The sequence below is a fragment of the Strix uralensis genome, chromosome 4, assembly GCF_047716275.1.
Source record: "Strix uralensis isolate ZFMK-TIS-50842 chromosome 4, bStrUra1, whole genome shotgun sequence".
Taxonomy (NCBI): domain Eukaryota; kingdom Metazoa; phylum Chordata; class Aves; order Strigiformes; family Strigidae; genus Strix; species Strix uralensis.
Window position 1 is genome coordinate 10381717 of NC_133975.1, and position 26856 is coordinate 10408572.

General features: G+C 40.7%; 2 protein-coding genes across 3 annotated transcripts in view; both read left to right on the plus strand.

Annotated features, from left to right (window-relative positions):
• CFAP99 (cilia and flagella associated protein 99) overlaps positions 1 to 8133 on the plus strand; it is a 58994-nt gene extending 50861 nt beyond the window's left edge. The window contains exons 14-15 of the mRNA XM_074865023.1: positions 5283 to 5445; positions 7708 to 8133. Of these exons, the coding sequence (XP_074721124.1) occupies positions 5283 to 5445; positions 7708 to 7875 (331 nt within the window). The 3' untranslated portion in view covers positions 7876 to 8133. The remainder of the gene's footprint in view (positions 1 to 5282; positions 5446 to 7707) is intronic.
• A 3221-nt stretch (positions 8134 to 11354) lies between these two features.
• LOC141942434 (E3 ubiquitin-protein ligase RNF4-like) lies at positions 11355 to 26814 on the plus strand. Of its 2 annotated transcripts, none has more exons than XM_074865615.1 (8): positions 11355 to 11443; positions 17505 to 17672; positions 18135 to 18255; positions 18991 to 19070; positions 19570 to 19579; positions 21148 to 21313; positions 23560 to 23608; positions 23959 to 26814. In XM_074865615.1, the coding sequence occupies exons 2-8, from the start codon at positions 17664 to 17666 to the stop codon at positions 24106 to 24108; spliced, it is 585 nt and encodes a 194-aa protein (XP_074721716.1). In that variant the 5' UTR covers positions 11355 to 11443; positions 17505 to 17663; the 3' UTR covers positions 24109 to 26814. The 2 variants fall into 2 exon arrangements, with proteins under 2 accessions (XP_074721716.1, XP_074721715.1); XM_074865614.1 differs by having other exon boundaries at positions 11433 to 11559.
• Positions 26815 to 26856: the final 42 nt, after the last annotated feature.

Consider the following 26856-nt stretch of genomic DNA (forward strand, 5'->3'; position numbering starts at 1 on the left):
GATATGCTGCACAGGAGATGTAAAAGGCAAATTTTTATGTTTACAGAATTAATTCATAATTATAGGGATAGAATAGCAAATCTTACCAATGGTCCTCATAAGATATCCTTATGCATCAATATAAAATTACATGTTATATCTTAAATTGTATTATGTTGAAAGCTACTGCTAATCAGCTAAAGTATGGCAGCTAAGCTTTTTTAAACAAATGTGCTTTAGTTAGTGTCAGCTGGAGTTTAATTGGGTCCCTACCACGCAGGTTCCTTTCAATATTATTTACAAACAGACATACATCAACACAAAAGCAGCACATTGAGCAAGCATATAATGAGCTATATTAAACAAAATAGGAAATGGAACATGAAAAATTACAGAGACATCAGCCCTTAATAGTCTGCAAGCCATGACATCCATCACAGCAGTGGCTTTGTGAGTGCTTGCAGAACACTTAAGAATCAATTCAGTATATATGCAGGAGACCCCTTTAATTGCTAGAATTTCACACAGTTTGAAAATCAGCACTGGCAGATGAAGTGGACAAACATTTGAGTTCTCAGTTTTCGAACATGAGCACCAAAAGTTTTACAAATGTTTGAATACATGCTAATGTATTAAAGTTATGTGCCTGTATACTTCAGGTACAATTCCATTTCATTCCAGTGAACTACATCTATTACTGCAAGTAATTTAATGCACTAAGAACCAAGCAACAGATCAAACCAGTTGGTGCTGAGACTCCCTCCATCCACATTATCTGTGGTTGGGGGGTTTTACTTTGGATTGGATTTAGCACAATCTTGGGACTGCGTGCTCTCACCATTCATGTGGTTTAAAACTGTCCAGAGGAGTTACTTCACAAAACTTCACATACTCAATTCCTGGCTCCTCTTCAAGCCCAGCTAGTGAACACCACACCATCCTTTTGTTTGTCCCACATAGATGACAGTAGCACATCCATGCCCCCACCAGTCACTGGCACATATGTAAGGTAGATGGAAGCCAGCCTTATTTCTGTTCTCACTCATGTTCTGGCCTTGTTTGTTTTCCTGCTGATTTTCAAGTGATATGACAGTGCCTGCTGCCCAAGCCTCCTCCCCTCTCCAAGTCAGGGCAACATCCAGATGAAGGTTGCAGTTCCAGGGTGGCACTCTGAACTGACACTAATCCTCCTTGACTTCCATGTACATGAGGAAGATGCACAGACTCCCACCAACACAAAAGTTTACCCCATCCCCATCTCACACTGTGGTAATGGTGTAGCACACTGGGGTCTCAGCACTGGATTACAAACGATGGCGTGTTTGCCAAGGTGGCAAAGCACTCCTTCGCTCTCTGCCTCTGCAGTGCTCAAACCCCTCCTTGACAAGGGGCACTGACCACACACCAGTGCAAGACCTTGAACTGGGGGGGAGTGTGGAAATAGTGTGAGGGCAGCCATGGCAGGAAGATAAGGGAAAAGGCTGGTTACGAGGAGGAAGAGGGAGAGCAAGCAGAAGGGAGGGTTATGGATGAATGTGGTTGTCCTTTCTAAGGAGAACAAGCTCCTTTAAGCAGGTGTTCCCTGGACTGTCCAGGTCTGACTTAGGGGGTGAAAGGCCTCCTGGGTGAGGAGAGGAGAATGGAGCCCCATCCTCCAAAACCTGCACCAACACCCTGGCAGCACAACCCTGTGATGCAGCACACAGCTGAGGGAAGGGACACACAAGCACATGGAAGTGGAAAGATGTAACAGGGGAACATGTGCCATGCTATCCCTAGCTGTTGCTAGGGATCCGGGCTGTTGCTTCAGATCTCCAAAACATAGCCTAGAATAATGAAAAAAGGTGAATAATTAGCAATATAAGGGACTTTTGTTTGGTACTTCATAATATTTGTGATTTCATTAATTTTGCAAATTTCATAAATACTTAAGAGTTCTGTATGTGTTTGCAATAAGGAAGTAAGATATAGTTTCTTGGTCCCTACTGCTGGTAATGAGTTCTTCACTAGCATTGAAACAGAAGGAGGAACTTTGTTAGCAATGATGAATCAGAAATATAAATATGTGAAGAGAGGCTGTAAAGAAGACAGAGCCAGGCTCTTCTCAGTGGTGACCAATGAGTGACAATGAGAAGACAATCATTTACATCAGTAAATACTTTTTTACTGTAATGGTGACTGAGCACTGGCACAAGTTGCCCAGAGAGGTTGTGGAGTCTCCATCCTTGAGATATTCAAAAGCCGTCTGGACACGGTCCTGGGCAAGTGGCTCTGGATGGCCCCATTTGAGCAGGGGGAGGGGACGACAAGATGACCTCCAGAAGTCCCTTCCAACCTTACCCATTCTGTGATTCTGTGAATGAACTTTGATTATACAGATTGATAATCTTTATTTCAAATGAGGAAAACACTGTTATGAATAACAATCACTTCCCCACCTAAAATTAGGTGCTTAATAAATTAATTGTTTTGGGAGTCAGATTTTGAGTGCTTAAATCCCTCACATTAGTACAAAACATAATCAATCTAATAATGTAGTGTTTTTAAATGTCAAAATAATGACTCCCTTAACAGGGAACTGTTAATAGATACATTCATTTTCCTCACTGCAATAACTAAGAATCATATAGTGCAGGAGAGAAAAAAAGGTAAGGTACTGTGAAGTAGACAGCCCTAGTCACTGAAACTGAGGGTATGAGGAAATTTTAAAAATATATATATTTATTGTACTACAAGGCAATACTATTTCTGCTTTTAAAAATACATTTGTGTTTATTGCATAAGACTCCATTTTGTAAGGTGAGCTTATAAATATAGTCCTAACTGCTTAAGTTAATATTTTGATGCCTAGAATGGTCAAGTAGACATTTTTACTCCATCTCCTACAAGTATTGAGTCAGTTAAGAGCTGTCATACCTCTATCTCCTTATATTTTTAATGTACAGCTGGAGTTTGAAAATGTAAATGAAGAGCAAAATGTAGTTTTCAGGAGGAATCCTCCATGCAAATCTTCAAATTCCCCATTTTTTAAACACAGCTGGGTAGACCTAATCCAACTATTTCAAGTGTTTTAATTTCCTGCAGAAAAACCTTTAATGCTGAATTGCTGCTGCTTCAGTTATAGTCCAGATGACCTACTGGACCTACAGTCCATTTGGCCAGATGCTAAAATTTCAGGGCAGATAGTTAAATAATTACAAGGGATATGTAAGTAAGAAGACGCTGGACTGACAAACTCCATGACAACTTTGTAAAATGTGAAGTAAAAAAATACTTATACATTTTAAAAATTCATTATATTTACTAAGGAAATAATTGAGACAACCAATATGGGATGTCAACTGCGGTTTACAATGGCTGGAACGTACTTTAAATAGAAAGACCCTTACGTTTTACCCATCACCGATGAAATTGTTCTGTACTTCATCATAGTGAGCCAAAATCTTTCTGCTGTTGACTGTACGTATAGCTTACATGGAAAGTGAATAGAGAATGAAATCGGTGGTAGATTAACACTAAAAGGTACTTTCTGACAAGGTCACTAAGCAAAAACTAGAGTTTGTTAAACCATGTTAAACCATACATATGGACTTCAAAAATATTACAAATTTTTTCAAAGTCTTTGGTAGGAAAATATGTTTTTAATTATGGCAGACTCACAAAGGGACGGAAGACTCTTGTATGAGACCAAAAGAAAAGAAAATCAACAAATTATCTTTTGGAGCAAAGGTTTGACATTACATTTTAGGAACTAGTGCGATTCTTACAGATCGATTTTCATTCAAGGTGCTCATTCAATACTAGTAGCTGGTAAATAAACTTAAAAGTAAAATTAAAATGGTTTCTGCATATTTTTTCCATAAATTATCACATAATTTTCTATTGCATCTGGAGAGCATATTTCTAAGTATGTAGTACCCCATTCAGACTGGCTATTAACCTTACTTCCTTAGGAAATACGTGATATGGGGTGGCAGAGATTGTATGAGCTTTTTCTATCTTGAGTCCTGAAAGTTCTCAACTGACCATCACAGAAGAAGAGAATTTTAAAAATTTCTTTTTTCATTCCTTCCCTTCTTTGTGTTTCTGTTATGATGTGGTGTAGCATCTGAAAATCTACGGGACTGGCAGCTTTCCGGAATAGTGTAGATGAATGGCACATGACTTCATGTAGAAGAGAACTGAATATTACTCTGAGGATAAGAAACTATTCACAGTGTTAATTCAGAAGCAGCTGCTGCTGCTTCATGATGTTAAATCTCTTGCTCTATTTCCTGTAATTGTATTTACAAGAATCTGGATTTGCATGTAAGGAAAGGTTTTGTTGCTTATTCCCACTGACAATATTTAATCATCAAGTATTTACATATTATTATATTCTCCTATATCCCTTGGAATGCAATGCCTTGTTACAATGCACATAGAGATAATCCATGTTCTCAATTAGATTAAGTGAAAGTTCATAATTTTTAGATTTACAGAATAGTGTTAAAATTTAATCTCAGTGTAGCAGAGTATATCACAATATTAAGGAGCATAAAGGAAGTGTTGTCCTAACCAGATAGCATGACACAAACAGCAGAGAGGTTCAGGAAGTGACTCAGGAAAGCAACTGGAAATGTTGGATGTTAAGTGAATCACTATGTAATGTGGTGTAACCTACATGAAGAAGTTGTGAGTAAATTGTGCCGGTTGGGTGAAAGTAAGCAAAAACAGATAAAATGTAAACTCCAGAGGACAGAAAAGTAGCTACAATGGAAGGAAAAAAAAAGGAAGACTGTCTGATAACCTCTCTCTCATGCCTTAGTTTTATGCTGCACATGGTGTTACCAATTTATGCTCACCTAGACCAACTAACCTTTATTAATACATCACCATCCCATAGATTCTGAATCTGGGCACTGAGATTCATTTGCCAAGGAATACAGCAATCGAGATGAATAATAATGATCATATAATGAAAACTCCACAGTTCTCACAAGCAAAAAGCTGCAGTTATTATCATAGGTGCTGCACATGCTTTTTCTAAAGAATGTCATGGCAGGCTTGAAATACTTCAGATATTGTCATCATGGCATCCTGTGGGAAGAAATTATTCCATATTGTTTAGTAATGCTGTTCTGTAAACAAGAAGCAAGTTGTGAATACCACATTCAAGCTATATGATTTAAACCTGTTTTGAGTCTAGCTGGTTCCCAGAAGCAAGAGCAAATTCATTATTATCAAAGTAATATATGCCCAGATGGATTTATTCTGTGGGTTGATATTATTTTACCTTCTCATTGCTCTTTTTGATTTTGCAGGCAAGAAGAAAAAAAAAGAAAGTCTCAGTCTGGTGAAAGGCCTATGAAAGATGAACGCATTTTAAACCTGCAGAAAAAGATTCTAGAAAAAAAAATGGAGCGTACAAAGCAAGCAGGACTCTTAAAGATTACCCCCCAGAAAACCAGCATCGCATCAAGGAAGGTCTGGGAGTTACATAAGGAGAAAAGCTCTGCAATAGATCTGCTGTTCACAGACCTTTGCTCAACTGCCAGCACTGGCAAGGGGGGCAGAGGCAGATGGTGCCGTACATGACTGGCAATAGCCTGCTTCCTGCATAGGCACGATTTCTCCAAACCATGGCCTTGACCTCACCTTCTTGTCACACATTCTGCTACCACAGAGCAGGGCTCATCCATACGACACCTAGCTTGCCACTCTTATCCCATCAAAACAGCATCTTACCCCCTGTCTCTAACTTGTCTTTCTCAGCTTCCTATCACCCACACCCCATCACACCAAACTGGGGTGCTCACCCCCTCTCTCACCCAAGGCATGTTACAGTTTATCATTCCCCGTGGCTTTCACCTCGCCTTTCCTCAGCCTGGTCCTACATCAGATGGAAGCACCAGTAGCTTTATGCTGGTTCACACTGGTTGTGTTTCCTTGGCAAGTGTCTAAAGTAAGCGGTGAGGAACTGCTGCTCCTGCTGCTGCTGCCGCCTCTGCCATTGCCTCATGCATGCCTAAGATTTAGAAGTGGTTCATATACCAGTAATAGTACATGTACCACAGCATATGGAACACTGCAGTGAACAGTCATGATGGGATCACTTTTAAAAGCTGTACTAGCCCAATGTAAAATTGGAAGTAAATCTCCCAATCCATTAAAATAATACTAACCCTTTACCTATTTTGTGAGAAAGCTAGATGAAGCTGAATTCAATGAAGAGGAAAACTGTATTTTTCAAGTGTGTATAGTTTAAAAACCGAAACAGTGCAATCTTTCAGAGTATCGATGTTTGCTGCCTTCAGAATCCCCATTTCAAGCAAGCAAAACATGTAGGTGCTTATGTAGAGAGCTGGGTGTATCCCTTTCAGCAAAGAAAACATTGAAGACCTATTTGAAGAAAGCATTTCCTAAATTGGGATGGCTTTCTGAACTGAGGTTTTGAACACATGCTTAAATGCTTCGCTGAATGTAGTCCAGAGTAAAGTAGAAGAAATAAATGCAGACTTCAAAGGAAATCAGCCATGTAATTACAAATGTGAGGCATTTTTAAAATAAACAAAGAAAAATTACAAATTCACAACTAGAACTTTTGACTACCTGATGTGGGTCTGTCTGAGTGCTCTGGTGTCATATGAATGAGCAAAAAAGCCAAGGTTTGAAAGTTGTTCCAAAGTTATCGATTTTTCTGTTTCTTGAGTTTAGCGTTACACAGTAAGTCTCTTAAAATGTCATGGTGTTTTTGTTTATGTTCCACTCAAATGATAAGACATCTGTAAAAAAAAAAAAAAAAGAAGAAAAATCAAGGTTACTATAAAGTATTTAGCTCTTTTGATGTATCTTCCATCAGTGCTGTTCAGCTCTGCATGACCCTATCCAAGTGTTACTGCAGTGAAGTGGCTCAGTTCTGATCAGATATGTTCAGAAGCATCTTTATTGTAGTTGAACTGCATATTGCTGAAAATGGTGCTGGTGTGACTATAGGGAAAAAATCCTTCCTTAGTTATAATGCAATAGTTATCTGGCATTCAGTTTGTACTGCTACCTTTTAGGTTCCTCAATAAGTAGAAAAAAAGTGACACTAACCCCTTGTATTGAAGTTCCAGATTGTGGCTTCAGTTAAATTGCGACGGACCTTTGGGCCCAATGGGTTTGTGCTGATACCAGTCAATGTAACGTTTATTTATAAATCACTATTACATTCTTAATAAAACAGAATTTATTTCACAATTTGGAAAACTAACCATAAGAAAACTGTCATTAATGAAAAAAAAAGTATTTTTCTACCATTTTTAAGCAAAGAATCAGATGTAAAAGTAGCAGTTTTCTGTTTGTTCTGAGCTTTTTAGAGAATGCTCCCTTGTGAACCCAGCTTTTGAATCAGCAAACCACTAGTCTGATAGGATTTGTGCAACTGTTCATTTATGGCTTCAAGAATAAACTGTTAGCAAAGAACATAAAGTAGCAGTGTTGAGCAAAGCATCCAGAGGTAGTTTTATCTTGACTTAATATTTGGTGGAGTGTTGCAGCTGTGTTTAATTCACCTTAAACTGGGCAACCCACTTGAGTTACCTTTTTATTCACTCTGTCCAGTTTGATGCTGACAAGTTTCCCAATCATGTTAGCAAATAAACTGTGTTGCCAGCCAGCCAGATTATCAAACAGCAGTTAAGTGTATCCTCTAAAGAGAACCACTGTGTCATCTGTAGTCTGATCATCTGTGTGTCTTTTCTGCAGGATTCTTTGCAATGGAACCACTGGAAAGAACTGGAAGAGAGTCGGGAAAGACAGTTCAAGATCCTTCAACATGGCTTCATGGCCCGAGAGACAGCTCAGAAAATGGCTGCCTATGAGGCAGCAAGAAGTGGAGCCACAGTCTGTATATTGCGCTCTGAAGTAAAATAAAATACATTTGGAACAAATTCAGCCCTGCGGGAAATCTCCCAGTGTGCCTATTTACTACAAGGTTGAATTTTAATCTTTATTTCACCTTTACAGTGTGATTAGAAAAATTTGGGTCATACAGGCACAATAGAATAAAAATATGTTAAGTTTTTTTGTAATAGAGTTTTATTTTTATGCTATAACAATACATTTTTTCTGTTAGAATCAAAAGCTCCTTCTTTTCTGTCAGAATTGGAGCTCCTACAATAAAATGGCAAATATCTGGGTAAGAATGTTGAGATCCGTGTTTCTGTTATCATTGTATATTATGCCATGGTTTGCTATGCTCATCTTCCAAATGAATAAAAATCAGGGCAAAATCCAAGCAACATTTGTTTACATATGCATCTTTCCAGAAGGCATGGTCAGCCCAAGTTCCTAACATGTCTGCTTTCATGACAGTAACTGTGTGTAAGAGGATCACCAGCTTTAACACCAGTTTTAGAGGATGAGGGAACAACTGTTTAGAAGGTTTAGATGATACAGGAACTTCAAGGAGCCAGAGTCTAGATTCTAGACCCAGACAGACCATCCTCCTATTCGCAGATGTGAATCTCTTCGGTCTTTAAACAGTGGAAGGAGTACATAACATTACGTGATCTCTTTATGGAGCAGCTTCCAAAAAAGTCAAAATTTTGTTACTCACCTAGAAGATAATTTGCCCTCTATGACAATCTCTATACTGTGTAAAACAGCCTTTGAATCACAAGACTTATTCTAGGCACAAAGCCAAGGAGGATATAAATCTGAATTAAAATCTGCACAGCAGTAAGACTATGTAATGTATTTCTATTTTAACTCAATGCCAGTTACTAAGTGTTTAATTATGGCTATTGCAAATATTTAAATTGAAGGAGACTGTCACTGACATTAGAATCAGGCAGCTGCTTTTAATGCTCTCACATTACATTTCTCACTTTTTACTGAAGGAATTCTAATGGAATTCTTTTGTTGCCATCTAGCTGTGAAGATCACTGCCACAATCCACAAGTTGATAAAATGTGCTGCATTTTTCATTCCAAGTAAATGCTACCGTCATCCACAAAACCAATGTAGGGCTCATGCTCTGTAGGAAGAGTTAAGGAGCATAGGAAAGTGAAAAGAAGGGATCACAGCAGGAGAACTACAGAGAAGAGGGAACTACGACTCTATGTCTAGTAGGGGATTGTAATAGCTTAAAATGACAGACCCTCAGTGGCAGGGAGTTTACCTTCCTTTGTGGTTGTTCAGCGTTCTGTTGCATTGTATTCTGGAAGAACAAAGCCAAGTGCTGACTGTAACACCTTGGTTTTCCAAGCTAGCAATTAACAGGGCTGACAGTCATGGTCCGGGATAGTGCATAGCTGAATAGATCCCCTTAAACTTTTTGATGTGTTTTGTGTTTTAAGAATTTTTTTAAAAAAAAATCATCATTAAGCAAACAGATAGACAAGTGTATTTAGGTAGATAATATGGAAATTTCAAAACCCCATCATACAGCATGCTTCTTCCTGTGTGATGTCGGACCCAGTTTTCAAAATTCTCACTGAATTGCAATCAAGCTGATTCATAACTGTTGCCTTCTCCATATTTTCCCTGCTTTCAAATGAAAGGCCTGAGGAATAGAGGAATCTCAATAATCCAGCTGTGGAATTTTTACCTTCAGAAGTCACAGCCCTATTGCTGCTTTAGGATCTTATGCATAAAGTCATCTTCAGAATCAGTGTTTTGAGAACATAAAAGAATATGAGTCTTCTGGGAAAAACGTCAACATATTCCTATATTAATATTTTTATATCAATATTGATATTTTGCTATTAATATCAATATTTGATACAAATAGCAATATTGCTATAAATTTTATAGCAATATTGATATGTTTATATCAATATAGCCTATTGATTTTTCAGTGATGGTAGGTCTTGTGACAGAATACACAGAATAACATAAAAAATACCACATCCCTCCTGACAAACATGGATAACTTGACGTTGGAGGCAGCAGATCCTATCCAGAACCACTCTGCCTCTGGCCACTAGAACACATTCTCTAGTATTCCTGTTCCAGCCATGTGGTACTCAGAAACCTGAGGTGATCCAATGCAGAGCCAGCAAAAGTCTGGTAGGACGTGTTAGCTTTATATTACAAAAGCTGCTGTAATGCCATTGGAGCCAGGTGAGCTTTGAAGCAATACAGCTGCATTCACACTGCTGCCTCAGCTAGTGTCTGTGGCACAGACCACCTGCAACCTGGTTAAGCCACCTTCATGGAAACACAGGTGGATGAATAAATTAATAATTCATTCATTTACACATTTGTTACACTCTTTGCAGCCAAGAAGATGAAGGTAAGTGCACAAGCCTGACTCTTAAATCATCTAACAAAACAGACTTACAGAGGTTTCACCTGTCTGATCTTAGTGCCAGACTCATTAAGAAACTCTTTTAGTGGCAAAAGCTGGCATCCCAGAGGTCTCTTATTTCAGTATAAATGGACAGACCACAACAGCCTTCACATGCAACTACGGTGTAACAAGGCCCAGATTACCTGAGGAACACTGAGGGGTTTCTGCCCTGTGATGAGCATCAGAGAGTGCTCACCCCTCGTGTAGCACGGTTGCTGCTGGGTGGTACTTGGCTCCCTCCTCCACATCAGCCCCAGTCATGAGGAAGAGCCCACGCTCAGTGACTGCCTGGCCAGGTAATCCGACCTACCCTAGAGAGCACAGATATTTTATTATTTAAATGAAACCAAAGACACAGAGACGGTTATGTGGCAACCAAAAAAATATACCTAGGGCAAATCTCAAGCACTGTTCACCCAGGGGATGAGAAAGCAAGAAAAATCACCCAGAAAATCTACAAGTTTCTCTACAAACAGCCAAGCAGCTGGGCATGGGGCTGTGAGATCCAAGAAAGACCAGATGATCCTTGCATTAAGGCAAAGCAGTTGGGAAAAACCCTTTTCGATGGTGAGGTGAGGGCATTGAAACACCTCTGCAAGTGTTTATAGTGAGTTAAATAGAGGATCTGGGCTAATTACACCACAGGCAACAGGTAACTATCTCCCAAGTCGATGGCTCTGGTGATTTGTGCTCTGTACATTGGAAACATTTCCAGAAGACTGGCACGGGCAGGGAGGGAACCCCCGAAGTTCACACACACACTCCTCCCGGTACAACAACACTGCAGAACCCAGCAAAAGCACAGTCCTGCTTCAGCCGCCCCTTCCAGGGTCCGACAGGACAGAATTACCCCTGGAACCGAGGAGAAGTTTCCAAGCGCAGCCGCCCGCCCCCCGGGCCATGGCGCCCCGCCGTGAGGGGGCAGCAGGCCGCGGGAGCCCCGCACAGGCCGCACGCCCGCCCCGCCCCCAGCCGCGCGCCAAACTACAACTCCCAGCACGCCCCGGGGCCGGATAAGAGGCTCGCTCCTCTGCGTAATTGACAGGCGCTGCGGCCACTCGACGAGCCGCAGGGCGGCGGTCTCCCCAATGGCGAGAGAGCGGAGGCGGGTGTTGCCCTACGCCGCTGCCGGGCCGGGCGCTGAGGGTGAGTGCTGGAGGCCGGGGGGCTCTGTCGTGGGGCTGGGAGCGGCGCCCGGGAGCGGCACCGGCACCCCCGGGCCCGTCCTGCTTTTCTGAGGCGCCCGGGGCGGCGGGAGACAGGTGAGGGGAGGGCGGGGAGGGGCGCTGGGAAGGCAGCCGCGCCCGGCCGCGGTGGGGGAGGGGCGGGCCCGGCCGGCGCTGAGGGGAACGGGGGGAGCTGGGGCTTCTTCCGCCGGTGCGCGGAGCGGGGCCGGGCTGGGCCGGCGCTGCTTCCTTCTTCAGGGCGGGGACGGTGACCGGAGCCTCTTCCCCCGGGCGTGGAGCGGAGGCACCGGCGCCCCTCACCCTGAGGGGCTCCCCCTCAGCTGCCCCCGGCCTGCCCTCGCTGAGCCTGGTGTGCCGTGTGGCGTGACCCGCTTCCCCCTCCCCGGGCCTCATGTTATTTTTATTTTTTCATCTTCACCGCTTTGGGGGGCTCCGGGGCCTGAGAGGGCCGCTGCCTGGCCCTCAGGGCTGGTCCCGGCCGCTCCTGCCCTCCCGGCCGGGCGCGGCGGCTCCCCTCACTGCCGGCGGACGGCGGCTCTGAGGTCTGGGGTGCACTTAGGCCTGCGGCCGCGTTCTGCCCCGTATTCCCTCGAAAGCCAGACCATCCGGCCCTTGCAGACAGGCTGCTCAGTCTCCTGTGGTGCTCGCTGGGTCATAAACTGCATCTGCTGCGGGGGCCGTTCAGGGGGTGACCTGAAGTGGCTGAGAGAGACAGGTGCTGGAGAAGGGGCAACGGCGTGCCTCCTCCTCTGGAGGAACAGGAGCGGCTCACTGCATGCGGTAGATGTAGTTGCATGAAGTTGTTAGTCTGTCCTCCCATTTCGTGTGACAGCAGGAGTGGAGGGAACGCTTCTCTTCTACCTCAGCGTCCCCCTGCACCTCCATTACAGGGCGTGAAAAGACTCAACTTCTTTTTTCCTTTCTTCTGTATTTGATTTTGGAACTGTTGAAAGTAAGCTGTAGCCTCTCCTAGAGAAACTTATGCATCAGCGAGGAGCTTTTCTTCTGGCCAGTCTTCATCTTTCTTTGTTGTTTCTGAAATAGGACATCTGATCAATGAAAAGTTTTGGTATGTCTTATTCTGTGGGTGTCTTGTTAGTTTCTTTGTTTTGGATTTGGTCTTTTTGTTGGTGTTTTTCTTGGTGTTTTTTGTTAGGCTGCTTGTAATCCTATGTCTTATTTGTCTGTAGATGTAGCTGACTGTGTAGACCAGTCAGGCTAGTATATCTCTATGGCAGGCTGTTTATCTCTCATCTTTACTCTTTTTATAGTGCCTCTCACCAAGCTTTTATTGTATAAGACTGCTTGACCTAATTTAGATAAAACATAATAGATTCAGCATCTGTTTTCACTAAAGTTATTGTAGTACATCTGAAAAAATGAGAATGTCTTTAAAGGTGCTGGAAATACACGATAGGGAAGTTTTGAAAGAGTAAAATGGCAGATTACTTGTTCCCTGTGATAAAAAAAAAAAAAAATTGAGACTAGCACTTTGTGATTGGTAGGTGCTTCTTCTGACCACAGAAATTTTTTTTATACATGCTACATCTTTGATACTGTGTTTCCTGTTGTTATGAGTGCAAGGAAAGGTCTTGAGAGTAGAAATGAAAAGCAAAGTCTTAAAGGCATAGCATATGGTGTTTTGACAAATACAATGTATACTGCTTTTGTCACCTGTGCCTTGCACAAACCAAAAATCTAGACTGACATTATTGCTATCTTCAAGTAGTTACATTAGTGTATTTGCAATGTTTAGGGTTATTATGAAGTAAAGTCTGGTTTGTGTTAGTGAGACATGGTAAAAATGTCTACTTTTTGCTTAAGCTAATTTGCCTTGATTCATGCCAAGCATGTGGGAGACCAAGACTGTTTCCAGAGTGGTACAAGAAAAGTTTTCAGTTTATGTTATCCAGAGAATCCATTTTTTTTGAATTGTAATACAAACATGTTAAATTAGGTCAGCTTGAACTCAGTGAAAATGTTAACTTTTTTACAGAGGAAAAAATTTTAACAGGAGACTTAAAATGGTGAATATGGGAATCAACAGTCTCTTAGTGTAAACATTGTTAACTTAATTGGCTTTACATTTATTTTTCTCAAGTATCTACCTGTACAGAGAAAGATTGGTGGATATAGTCCTTCAAATGCCAGTGAGTGAGTTAGAAAAAATCTTGGGCTTTGTTGTTACAAGGATAACACTACTTAAGCCCTTGGGAGAGCTAAATGACAGGAACAATAACTGCATGTGTGGAGCTCTGTGTATGAGAGGAAGGGGGAGTGGCTTGTTCTGGCACTATCATCCTGCAGTGATGCAATAAAAAGTCTGTTAAAAAAAAAAAAAAGTTGACAGTATTTATTGGTTGCTAAGTTTTCACATGAAATTTTTTCTTAGTTTTTTAAAAAAATCTTAATTGTAGAACTTTGAATTGATGTCTGAATGCATGTTGCTACAAGTGTAAGAGATGAGCTATTAAGAGCTTCAGCTGGAGTTGATGCTTATGGGGTGGGGGGGGAGGTTGATGTGGGAACTCTGTTATTGTATAGTCTTGGTGCTGGGTTTCATAGTGACTGGTGGAGAAGGGGCATATAGACCTTATAAATTAATTTGGGCTATCCAGTCCTGTGTAACAAATAATATTATTAAATTGAGTGGTCCTGAGGTTTTGAAGATCCTTCAGGAGTTCTTATTGATGACTATGCCTCTAAATGTGCCAAACTTGGAACTGTTTCGTCCTGTTCTTGTGCACTTCTAACTTGATCTGTGGTATATTCAAGAAAGTAAGATTTGCTTTATTTTTGCTACCTATTCTTACAGTTCAGGTAATTACCTTTCAGTGAAGTTTCCTGAGTAAGCCAATAACACAGGGAAATCTATAGCCCCACAGAAGAGGTTTGTTCTTCCAAGACAATAGTCATGAGATCATGAGACTCCTTCCATAGTCTTAATAAATTCCAGCAGTCTGATTTTTTTTTTTTTTTTTTAATAAACATGACTCTCCCGAGTTGGGTCATGTTGATACTGATGAACCTGCCTATGGTGATTTATTACAAGGTGGTGTTACAGTGAGGAGCTTCCCTGTGGGTGTCCATTATTAACTTCCTTCTTCAGAAGAAGCTTCTGAAGAGGTTAAGATTTGAGCCATTAACATCCAAAACATTTGTGCCTTATGTGTACTTGCTGTATTAAGTGTAAAGAAAGCCTACTGCCAATGTTGGAAGATCCTGAAAATTAAACCATCTGAATAGCAATAGTGCTCTCTGTCACTTAGTTTGAGAAGTGGCTCTGTCCTGTGTTGCCTTTGAGGTCTGATATTAGATCCTTTGAGACATGTAGTAATCCTATAAATAATCTGTTCCTTGGTATCTTGGTCAAGAAGTGTGTGAGTTAGGTGGTCTTAGCGTGACAGGTCTGTTTGGTTTGTTCGTTTGTTTTGGGGGTGGTGTGGGGGTGTTGGGTCTTTTTTCCTGCTGTGATAGCTTTTTGGCACTTAAGCCACTTGTGAACAAAGAGAATCTGTGCAACATTTTGTGTTTGGAGTCATCCCAGGTGCTTGCCCTATATTTTTAACCCTTTCTAAGGATATGTTGTCAGCATACCATTGCACTAGGTTGTATTCAGTGTTAAATTTGAAAAGCACCCGGTCTTATGAAACTTTCTGGGTGTTTTACATCCAAAACTGTGCTGTCTAGTGAATATATCAGACTTGTTTTTTTCTGTCTTTCAGCAGTGCAGATACATCAGTGTATTAGATTGCTCTAAAAAATATTTAAAAACTAACAACTTGTAGTTTAAAATAAACTTATATAAAGTTTATTTCTTTATAATCCTTAGCTAGATGTGTGTACCAACTAACATTTCCCAGCTTTTTAATGTCCATGTATTTTTTCCAATTCCATATCTCAGGAGAATTGGGGAACATGTCTCTTGGCCTTCTTGATAAAATAAACTTAGAAAAAAAATCTAATCTTCTTAATATACCTCTTATGTTGTTCAGTTTTTTTCATTCTCCTGTTGTGTGCAGAAAATTGCTTTGCCTAAGTTTGTTACAGCTGTTAGGTGAAGATGGTAGCTTGTCTTTGAGCAATTAGTTTCAAAGAGCAGATGTACTAGGTTTAGGGATGATTCTCTTTCTTGCCCCGGTCCTTCATTCTTTGTGCTGTGTGTTCTCCGTGCTCCACCTCCCCCTTTACCTTGTCTCAAGAAACCTTCCAACCTATGAATAATAATCATATAGAGCAAGGAACTTGTATAGCATCTTGAAAATGTGCTCACAGAACAGTTTCTCTGGTTTGTTTTGTATGAGTGCAGAATTAGGCATGGTCTTGTTTTAAAAGTTCTTGTTCCCTATGACAAAAATTCAGTGAAGTGAGTAAAATAGGATCTTCCCAAGAATGTTGGTAAGGCTGGCAGAAAAGCTTTCTTACTTAACAGGTGAAATGAAATCTAGACCTTAGGCACAGTGGGGTGAAGTGTGCAAAGAGAACTCACATTACCTGGATACAGAATATTATGAAAATGGTTGTGTAGGTGAGTCCTGCACTGAGGAAGCAGGAGACTAAAAGTCAGCTCCCAGGTTTCTCTGATAGTAAACTTGGAGCCTTAGTCTTCATCATCCAAAGTGAGAACATAAGGTTATTGCTCACATTTGCAAGAAAAACTCTAGAAAACTATACGCGTAAGTTAGATTTTTTTAAAAAAAATCTTAAAATCTTAAAACAAAACTGATAGGGTTCATATTGGGAGGGGGAGTTATGCATAACAGTTATGAAAATTTCATCTACTGTGACCAGAATCTGCCTGGGGACTCAGTGATAGTTCAGTCTGGCATATAGCAAGTGGTCCAAGTTTAAAAAAAAAAAAAAAGGCAAGCAAAGCATGTTGACTTTAATTTTAGCTTTTGCAATCCAGTACCAGTTTTAAATTGAAAAAATGGGAGAAATTTGAGTGGCATATTGTGTTGCTTAAAACTGTTCAGAAATATCTTTGGGCTTTGTAAAAGTACTGAATTCAGTGTAAAGATTTTTCTCAAGCATGTTTTGTTTCAATAATGTCACAGTTCAGTGTTAGTGGGTCTCTTAAAGTGAGTGACTTAAGAAATAGAAAGTTTAAGAGGAAAAAATCAGTTGGGCTTACTTTAACTCAAGGTTATGATTGACTACCAGTGCTACGCCATCTTACTGCATGGTCTCAGTGTTTCTTAATCCAAGAATAGTTTAATAGTAAGTGTGCTGGCCATTGCAGTGTAGATCAAGGTCAGCATTGGGAAGACAGTTTTGCAGTTCTTGTTTAACATCACTGTTTTTTCCGTTGTCCCTCTACTATCTCCCCGCCCACCCCAGGTCCTCTTTGTGTGTTGGACCCGTAACTGTACCAGGAGCAAGCTTTAAGATGTGAACTTCAGTACCACGTCAGCTACTCATAACTGCCTTAAATCCAGTTATTTCCATTTAGCAGTTCGCTGTCAGGTGGGCAGTGGCTTGTACACCTACACTTACTACAGAGTAGCAACTGTAAATTTGTATTCTCTTGCAGATCTGTGAGTATTTCTAAACTGAAATTTCTCTGCTGCACTTGCTTTAGATTCCTCTCGAGCTGTTCAGCTCCCACCTGCTCAAATCTGGAGATGGGTTGGAGAAGAGAATTGTGTTAATCTGGAATTTTTTGTTCTCTGAAGATGGCTGCTTATGATGGAATTCCCAGTGATTCCTGCCCACATGCAAACATTATTACCTCGGGAGTCAACCAGTTGCTTTTCAGTCAAACTTCACTGGGATTCCTTAGTATTTTTCTGGTTTGCTAACAAACTAGCTTATTCCTCTGTTTAGTTTAGGAAATGGGTAAGAATGACTGAGGCTTCAGGCCCAGCTGCAGGTGTCTGAGGCTCAAAGACCAAACTCTGGGACTTCCCCTCTAGCTTTGGACAGAAACTGGTGCCTCAGGAATGGGAATCTTGGAGAGGGGGTGTGTTTAAGAGGACAAGCATTCCCAATAGGTAATCCTCTCTCTTCTTTTCTTACAGGTTTGGAAGAACATTGTTCTCAGACCCTGAGAAATCTGGACTCCTGAAGTGTGTTACCAAAAGGACTATAAGGAGTTGAGACTTGTAGCTTCCTTGCAATTACTTCTTTGGTGTTTGTACTTTTCTTACTTTTTCTGTGGTTTTAGAGCAAGAAACACCATGAGCACAGTAAGTATTTTACTACTGAGTGCAAACCTGATTCTTAAAATGTGTTTTTTGTGATACTTCTAGAAATGATATTAAGAGGTTGTAGTGAATACACGGGAACATAAGCGTATTAAAACTTTATGTAACTTCCTGTTCTGTGATACTTCAGATTTCTAATCTGTCTAGGTGCTAGAATAGCTCGGAAATGCTTGCAGTGTGAGCAAAAACCTGATATAACAGTGAACTAGTCTTCCAATTTGCAAACCATCACGATATGTTTTTCTTGGTAAGACATCTGGAGCGATGTCTTGTCCTTGATGCGATGTGTTCAGGTAGGAATGACCCATACCACCCTTCGATGCGTATTCCAGCCTTTCCGGGGAGTGTTTTGAGTATCCTTGTGTGCTTTCATTGGTGCTGCAACAGTGAGGGCTACATTACTACTCCTCCTCAATAGAATGCTAAGGCTTTGTTCTCTCTTAGACTCAACGAAAGCGCCGTGGAGGAGCAGTTAATTCCAGGCAAGCTCGGAAACGAAACAGGCTGATGGCTTCTACCGCAGAAATGGCTTCAGAAGCTGAGCCAATAGAACTTGAAGAAAGTGGTAAGCTTGCTTTTTAACTCGGTAGGAACATAAATTGCTCCTGGAGAGCTGGGGTTTCACTTAAGGCGTGTGTTTGCCAGTTTCTAGGCCATTTACTCTTTTAAAAAGCATCTAGTATGGCATCTGTAAACAGCAAACCTACGGACAACTGGTTTTCTTTGTTACCGAGATGCGATACGTTCAGCACTAGTGATAGATGAGTTGTGTAAGAAAGGGACTCTAGCGCTGCTCAAGCTTCTGAATGTCTACTCTGAGCTGGGAGTCACTGCAGCTGCCACTGCAGATGGTGGCAAACTAAGTTTGGGAATTCCCAAGTTTTAAGAAGATAGTTTAAAGATTGCCATTAGTCGTGCCCTGTCCCTCAAGGGAACGTGGACAGCATGGTACTGTAACATTATTATATCCTATAGGATTCATGTTTTACTCTGTATGATGAACGTTCTCCTATGTCAGCTGAATAATCTGTTGCTGTGTACCTCCCACGAGCTGTTGTCATACAAAAAACTGTGTGAGGAGCTCAGCTGCTGTTCCTCTCACATTGCAACTTGCAGAACACAGCGGTGCTAATGCTCTACGTGGACTGCTGAGGGCAAAGCTTGAGTGAAATGTTGGATACGTTCTTGAAGAGAAAAGGGATAGGGCAAGGTTGAATCATACCTCAGCCTGGTTCATAGTGGCAGGCAATTTTATTGCTCTGCGATCTCTGATCTTGATTCTAACATTCTCTTTTTTCAGCTGGTGAAGAAGTTGTAGATCTCACATGTGAATCTTCTGAACCTGTAGTCGTTGATCTAACTCACAATGATTCTGTTGTGGTAAGTTGTGAATGGCACACTTATCTAAATCTTGCAGTCAAGTTAGTTTTCTGTTGTGGTCCCTGGTAGGATCTGGCTTTAAGGATAAGTTTTTTAAGTTCAAAGTTGACTTGTGTGTGAAAGCCACGCGTGACAGGTCAACACAGAAGCTGCTCTTGATGTGCACTTACAAATAGCGAGAGGGTAATCTAAAATAGATTGATTGAATACTGAAACCGGGGAGCAGGGAGGAGGGTGTTCAGGTGGTTCATAAGCTGCCTCCACTTCTATCCCTTGGCAGCAGTGTGAGTAGAACCAGAAGCAACCACTTGTTTTCAGAGCAGCAGCTAAGTTACTGCTACTTCTAACATTCTTAATCAAGAGAGGGCTACCCTGCCATTCTTGGCTTGTTCTGTTGTAATTGCTTAGCTTATCTGGTGTTTGGATGTAACACTAGGGGTGCACACCAAAGTCTAATTGTATTTTCTTTTCTCTCCCTTACCATATATATTGATGCAAGATTGTTGAAGGTGAGTTGATGTTTTACAATTGATAATGGAATTGTCCTAAAGTTGGGGGTTTGGGGTTTTTTTGTCTTTTCCTCCAAATTTGAGCAGAATAAACTGAAACTGCATTTACCAAAAGGCAAAGGACAGTGCTAAAGTATCTGGCCAGTGTCTTAGAGAAGAGATCCCATCCATGTTTGTTAATTGCTATCAGAGCTTGTAGAAAGTAGCTGAAATAAAATACATCCAAACTTTTCACAATATGTGTTCTGATTTTCCAAACAGAGAAGTTCTGTAAGCCCCAAGTGGACAATAATTTTGTCACTTTTAGCACTGGAATGTCTGCTTTGAATAAAAAAGTGTCAAAAGGCTTTTTTAGCCTGTATTGCAGTGAAGAAACTAAAGAAAGTTATTTGTGGTCATAGTATTCCTTTTCATTATCTAGTCTAACACATCTCAGATTTAGTACTGAGTAGTATTAACAAGTGTAGATTTTTTTTTTTTTCACTTTAGGTGGTGTACTAATTATAAGTTTTAAGAAGTTAATCCTTTACACCTTTCAGACCTTGTTCTGATTGTGATATCTGAGATGTATTGGTATGTTGTTCGCTGCTTACTTAGAATATAATCTGTTCTGTGCTCTGAATGAAGCAAGAGCAAGTAAAAAATAGTTGCAATAGAAGTTGCAGCTGTGTACTTATGCAGGAAGGAACTTGAATTTTGTGATGATTTATGTAATTTTAATTGATTAGTGCTTGATTATTGTTACATGTACATGGGAGTTGCAGAGATAATCATGCGGTTTCTAGTTGTTAAAAAGCAAATAGCAATTCTTTAACCTTTAGATGTTACAGAACAGGCAATTTAAAACTTTTTTTAATCTCCTTTTATCTTGGGCAATATAACTCCATTTTCAAGTTACCTTAACTCAGGAGGAAGATGATGAAAACTTCTAAGGAGACAGTGCTGAAAGTAGTAGCACAAAGTAGTAAAGTTTAGCATCATACCTGCATAAAGCAGTGAGGAACCACAGCAGCTCTATAACTGACATTTTTAGATTTAAGCATCTCTTCCACCACTTCTGAAACCTTCTGAACAAAGCACTCTGTGTTTACCAGGCCTTTTTGTTGTGTATGTCCTACCTTGTCATGCTACTTGGAATCTTGACTTCAGCCCTCCCTCCCTCCCTCCCTGTAGCAATTGTTGCAGCTTCTTGACATAATATTGTAGAATTCTCTTTAGAGAATGCTCCAGAATCAGGAAAGGTAGCTTCCCTTTATCGGGGAGACTTATTCACAGGTAGTGTGACTACATGAAACTTACGGTACTGAGAATCTTTTAAGATGATGTTTTAGCTGTTTGTAGGGTGCATAGAGCAAATGTTCTGTGTTGATATGTAGCAGAATATTCACAATGTCTGGTAGTGTTCAGCCTTAATATTTAGGAAACTAGTTCATTTAGGATTGTTTTTAACCCAGATAAGTGTGGTCCGTTTAAAATATGAACCGTTACAGACTATTTATAACCATGCATTTCAAGAATAGTTCTAGGGAGATATATATTATATCTAACTTATGAAAATTAAATTACAGAGAATCAACGACAAAGGAGAAATCTTAGACTAAGAAGCCAGCGACAGTCGGACAGCTGTGTACTGAGTAGCGATGATGAAGATGAAACAAGAGACAATGATGTGTACGTGACAGATAAAGTGTCTCAAGAATTGGGATCACTGGAAGATGAAACTGCAGGTTCAAAGTATGTATGCCTTATGGCCTACCAAACATTGAATTTTGCTTTTCTTATATATACAGGACTAAGCTATATTGCTATAGCCTGGCTTATCTTTGAAGTCTTAGCTTATTCCAGTTAGTTCCCTTTTTTTCAATGAGTACAACATCACATTTTGCATGATGGCCAAATGATACTGTTTGCACTTGAGGACAGAAAGGCAGCCCAAAACAGATGTACAACTTTGCATACAACCTTAAAGATGAGTGTGGGGGTATGGTAGGGAAGGAGGATTAGTCACAGGCCATAGCTCGTAATGTATTGCACTTACTTTTCCTGCTAAGCTCTAGTAGTGATGTTAGATATGGAAATATTTTCATTGATGTCAATGAGACTTGGTATCACAAGACCAGCAGGCAGCAGCCTGGCAAATTCCAGTAAAAACTATTATTCATTTCCTGTTGCTTTTTTACACGCTGTGCCAGTTAACTGCCTTTTTCTCTCGGAGCAGTAACAGTTCTTCCCAAGGCATACTTGCAAGGCGGTTGTGGAGGTAATACTGTTATGGGTGTTGTTCTGTCCCATGTATGTCATGGAGCTCTGGCAGGTTTGCATATGAGATGGTGATCTCGCTGTTTGGGTTAGGTGCCTGCACAGTAAAGACCCCATTCTGCAGAGAAACAGTGAACTCCTGCTGGAGGAGCGCTCCATTATGTTAATAAAGATGTGATGTATTAGACTAATTAAATGAAATCAGGTGTCCATGTGACTAGGGAAGACAAAGAACATGAGAATTGTGGTATAAATATTTTTTAAAGTGATTGGCGGGGTGGGAATACAGGTATTAATAAAGCCGGTGTGCTTTGAACCTCTTAGGGTACCGGAAGGCGATGTAGGAGAGAACTTGGGTATGGAAATTTTGGGTGTCAGGCCTTTATGCCACCTAAAGGGCTTATACTATGCTAAAACATAGTGTGTTTTGCCAATGGATTTGTAGATTTTTCAATTTTGGTTGTTAAGTATGTAGCTGAATGAATCCCACTAATTAGTTAATATAAAAGCAAAGTTTTGTACCATCAATCTCAAGCTTCTCTGTTAAAGAATGTGCCTTCCTGCTTTGTTTAGGTAAGGCTGAAAGAGCTCAGTGCTGCAGCAGTTAACATTGACAGAAAGGTACCGATGCTGGAGATTGCCACAGAGCCATCTACAGAGTTACTCTGTGATGTTAGTCTACTCTTATGAAGGTTATCATCAATTGTAATTAATTACTGAGTTGGTATTATAGCTGCTGCAAAAAGAATTTGAGCAGTAAAAATGGGAGAATTAATGAACTTAAATTATGTATGTGAAACTAGGGGATAGAAGTTAGTAGTGCTCACTGACTGACTTCACAGCATAAAAGATATCTCATGCTTTCTTTTCCTGTTTAATAAATTACAAACTGTTGCTTAGCGTGGGTGGTGACATAATAGCACCAAGTGTGTATGGTAAGGACTTACGAAAGCAGCTTACTGTGATCATTTGAAATGGAGATTAATTTGTGAGTAAAAGTGGCAGGAAGCTCTTTCTGATGGAGAACATTAGTCAGCACTTACGGTGTGACATATTCCTTACACAGACTAGCTATGTCTGTTAGTAAGTGTGCATGTAATACAGCTGTCCTGCTGGCCGAAGGCAGGAGAGGTACATCTCTAGTGGTACCTTAGTAATAGCCACCAAGTTGGTCCTTCTCTAAACTAGAAATTTAGTTCTGCAAATTTTCTCACAGTAGGGTGTTCCTGCCCTATGTTTTGTAAGAAAAGAGTTTTTATATGAATATGTTGCTGGGCTGGGACGTTGCTAAATTGGAATAGGGGATGTTTTAATTTTGGACAAGCTCTTTCCCTTCTAGAAAGAATAGTTTCCAAATGACAGCTAGATGCTTTTGTCACAAATCTCTTATTTATGACCTGTTGAAAATTAACACTGCCATAGGTACACTGCACAGACCTATAGACTGCTGTTACTTGTAATAATAGAGCAGGGTGGCCAACTGCACCTTCCCCCTAATGGAAACCAAGATGCTGTTTCCTTTAGGTAAAAGACACCCTAACTACTTATTAAATGCAACAGACTGAGAGAGTTAAAGGTACGCAGGGAGCTGCAGATGAAATGTGCCATGACTAGTCTGTGCAGTCAGATGATTACGTGACTTTTCATGTATTGGAAGCCCTCAATGCATGGTGACATTAATGGATGCATGTTCTTTCTGGTTTTGTTCTCTCCACTGCAAGGCCGTCTGGTACCGTTAGCTGTCCGATTTGCATGGATGGCTACTCGGAGGTAAGGATCCACATGCTGCTGTTGGGTCTTTTTTGTCGGAGGGAGAATGGGGCAGAGGATGAGCTGCGCAGCTCTGTTGGGTTATGTGGGGTGCTGCAGGCAGCCGGCCTGAAGTACAGACCTTGGTTTGAAGGTCAAGCTAGCTTGTAACTCCAAGACACTTCTTAGTGGTGTGCGTAGAGCGAGAAACGCTTCCCGAGAGGGCACTGAAAGAAAGATCTCAGTGTTCCTTATTGTTATCACAGTAATGTACTGATTCCAGATACGCCCAGTCCTATTTGCCTTGTGCCAAGAGAGCAGCAGAGTTGAATTCTTTACTCCAGGTTCGTGTTGTGTTTTTTTTTTTCCAGATTGTGCAGAGTGGACGACTGATTGTGTCAACCAAGTGTGGCCATGTCTTCTGCAGCCAGTGCCTCCGCGATTCCCTTAGGAATGCCAACTCCTGCCCAACCTGCAGGAAGAAACTCACTCACAGACAATATCATCCCATTTATATATGAGTACTTGTGTTTCTCAGGACAGACTCAACTGGATTTTTGGGGAAAATGTCATGTTTTCAGTGCTCTGAAGATTTAAAGAGCAGCAGGTTGTGCACACATCCAAATAAAACTGATTTTTTTTTTTTTGAGAATAACTTGTACATATATAGACCGCTTTTTTACGGTCCAAGCTGCTGCTTGTCATGTCCCTCATTCTAGAGTTAAATTTAGGACTGTCTCTAAACTAGACCAGCAGCCTATATCAGAAAGGAAGCAGCTAATCCATTTCCTTCTACTTTTTTAATGCTTAAACAAGAGGGGTCTGAATATTTTGTTATTTCTCACTCTTTAAATTATTCCCACCGTCTCATACAGATATGGAATAGTTAGCGCTCAGAATACAGATGAACAATTTGCCATTTCATTACACTTTCCTTTTTATCCTGTAAGAAGCTCATGACTGTATTGCTTTCTGCTATACCATCTTTGCCCGAGTAAGTTCTGTAATGATGGGTTGTTTTATCATCAATCAATATTAAATTGACAGCCACAGTAATGCAATAAAATAACTTGCTGTTAACCAGCGATCCGTTTTTTTAAGCAGAAGGCTTGAACATGTAGATGTCTTTATGAACTCCATGAGATCAAAAGTACGTAGACAAATTGCAGTGTGTACAATGTGAAAATACTTCTTTGAATGTTTTAACTGCCATGAATTCCTGTGTTTAAATCACAACACTGAATCCGTTTTCTAACGTGATGAGATGGTCTCTTGGGTTTGCTACTGTTCTATTGCGCGCTCTCATGATAACTAAGGAGAACATAGTCTTCTCTAGGCTTGCTAGTGATGAATGAGAAGCAAATTGTATGCTGTCCTCTTGTCAGCTGAATACCAAACTACCTACAGATCTTCTTACAGTATCAAGTGTACCCAGCATCATGCTTAAAGTTCTGTGTGTTCACTTTGCTGTTCTCTTCACTTGTTATACTGACACCTGACTGGTTTTTGCCTGGTGCATAGGATTAAAAATTAAATAATTGTATTGCCATGGGTTCAGGAAGTGGAGGCTTTAAAAGATGTTTGGTAGCAACCTTGACTTGGCAGCTTTTTTGAGAGAGAAGTTTAATCTCCCTTTGCCCTGAGGGTTGTCCAGCTTCTTTCAAATGTGCATCTCTAAGAAAGAAGAGAAGTAAGATACATGTCCTAGGGGAGAGAGAGAAAATTCCTCTATTTATCAAAGCAGGTATACACAGGTTTATGCAGTCCCCCCCCCCCTTTTTTTTTTTTCAGGACTGAATTAGAAATGTCTGCTTTAAACCTGTTACAGCTAAAATCTGCAAGCTGATGTGGAACCCCAGATGAGCTGATACAAACAGCATGTAATTACAGTAATTACATGTAGGTGAGATGATAAAAATCAGTATTTTATGATCCACATCTGCAGTAGCTGCATCTGTGAAAAAGTCCAAATTTAAACTCGGACACCTTTTGGCAGTTGGTTGGTTATGAAAACCACTAGAAGCACCACTCTGTGCTCTGGTGCAGCACAATTGTAGGCTGTGTTTAGTTAACATTGGTGTTTGATGTGTTTGCTAACCTGTCCTAGGGATCTGTAGGAAGCCTTCAGCTAAAGCAGCTCTTTTAATTAGCTGTCTCAAGTTCTGCATTGAAGATTACAACCCAAAACTCAAGGGTTTTTTGTTAGGATGTTTAGGGATGTTTCTGGATGTAGTAATACAGACAGAGTTTTGTTCCATCGAGGTTAGCTTAAGGAATGCAATACCTTCCCACCCTGGTTTGGAATAGCCTTGGTTTGGTGCTGTTATCAGGAATATGCAGTTTCTGCGTTGTGGCAGTATGATAACTGCTAAAAGGTTACATATGTTGAGTTACTGTGTGCTCCCATTGGTAATATGACCTACAAGCAAGGACTACAGCAGTCTTAGGGTAGTGCGGTGCCAACAACAGCTGGCATTCGTGACCCGAAAAGCAGATAATTGATGAAACAATGCTAAAGATTGCTTAAAGCGTTTATTGCATGAAGAGAAGCAGCCCAACATTAAAACTGTCAAGATACTTAAGGGCCACAGAAACAGCTTTCTGCTGGTACTTAAAGTGGGGGGGGGGGGAAAAAATGATGGCCAGTTTTCCTTGGGTGGCTCCTGTAGGAGAGGGAGGATAAGAGGATTTAAGAGATTGCCTCTGGGGATGAGGGCGAGTCACGTATCCGTGCATCTTTCACAGTGTACTAGCCATAGCCTGAAATGACTTTGCACAACTCCCTCCATGTAAATATCACTTTATAGTTTGTGTCTCAATAAAGAGATCTAACTGAAATTTAGATGTCACAAACTATAAAATATTTAACAAGGAAGTTTTTAGCTTTGTGTACCCTGTGAAGTGCCACAGATTTTGTGCATCTCAATTTTAAGTCTCAGTACATGGAAAAATACTAAATTGCATTACATGCTTTTTATAAGGGGGGGGGGGGGGGGGGGAACCACGCAATACATTTGAGATCCAGTGCTGTTTCACTTTGGCAAGAACTGCTAGATAATATAAAGATTTTTTTCATTATGTAAATGTATGTCTTGTTGTATATAGTTCAATTTTTCCTGTATTTAATTGTATTCATGTCTGTCTGTCCCATCTATGTTGGACTCTGCTGGTAGGCAAACAGTTCTTTTAACAGGTGGAAATAAAACTATCGATTTGATCAGTCAGAAGTGCTTGTTCTTTTAATCAGACTGTATTAATTGATTTTGGGG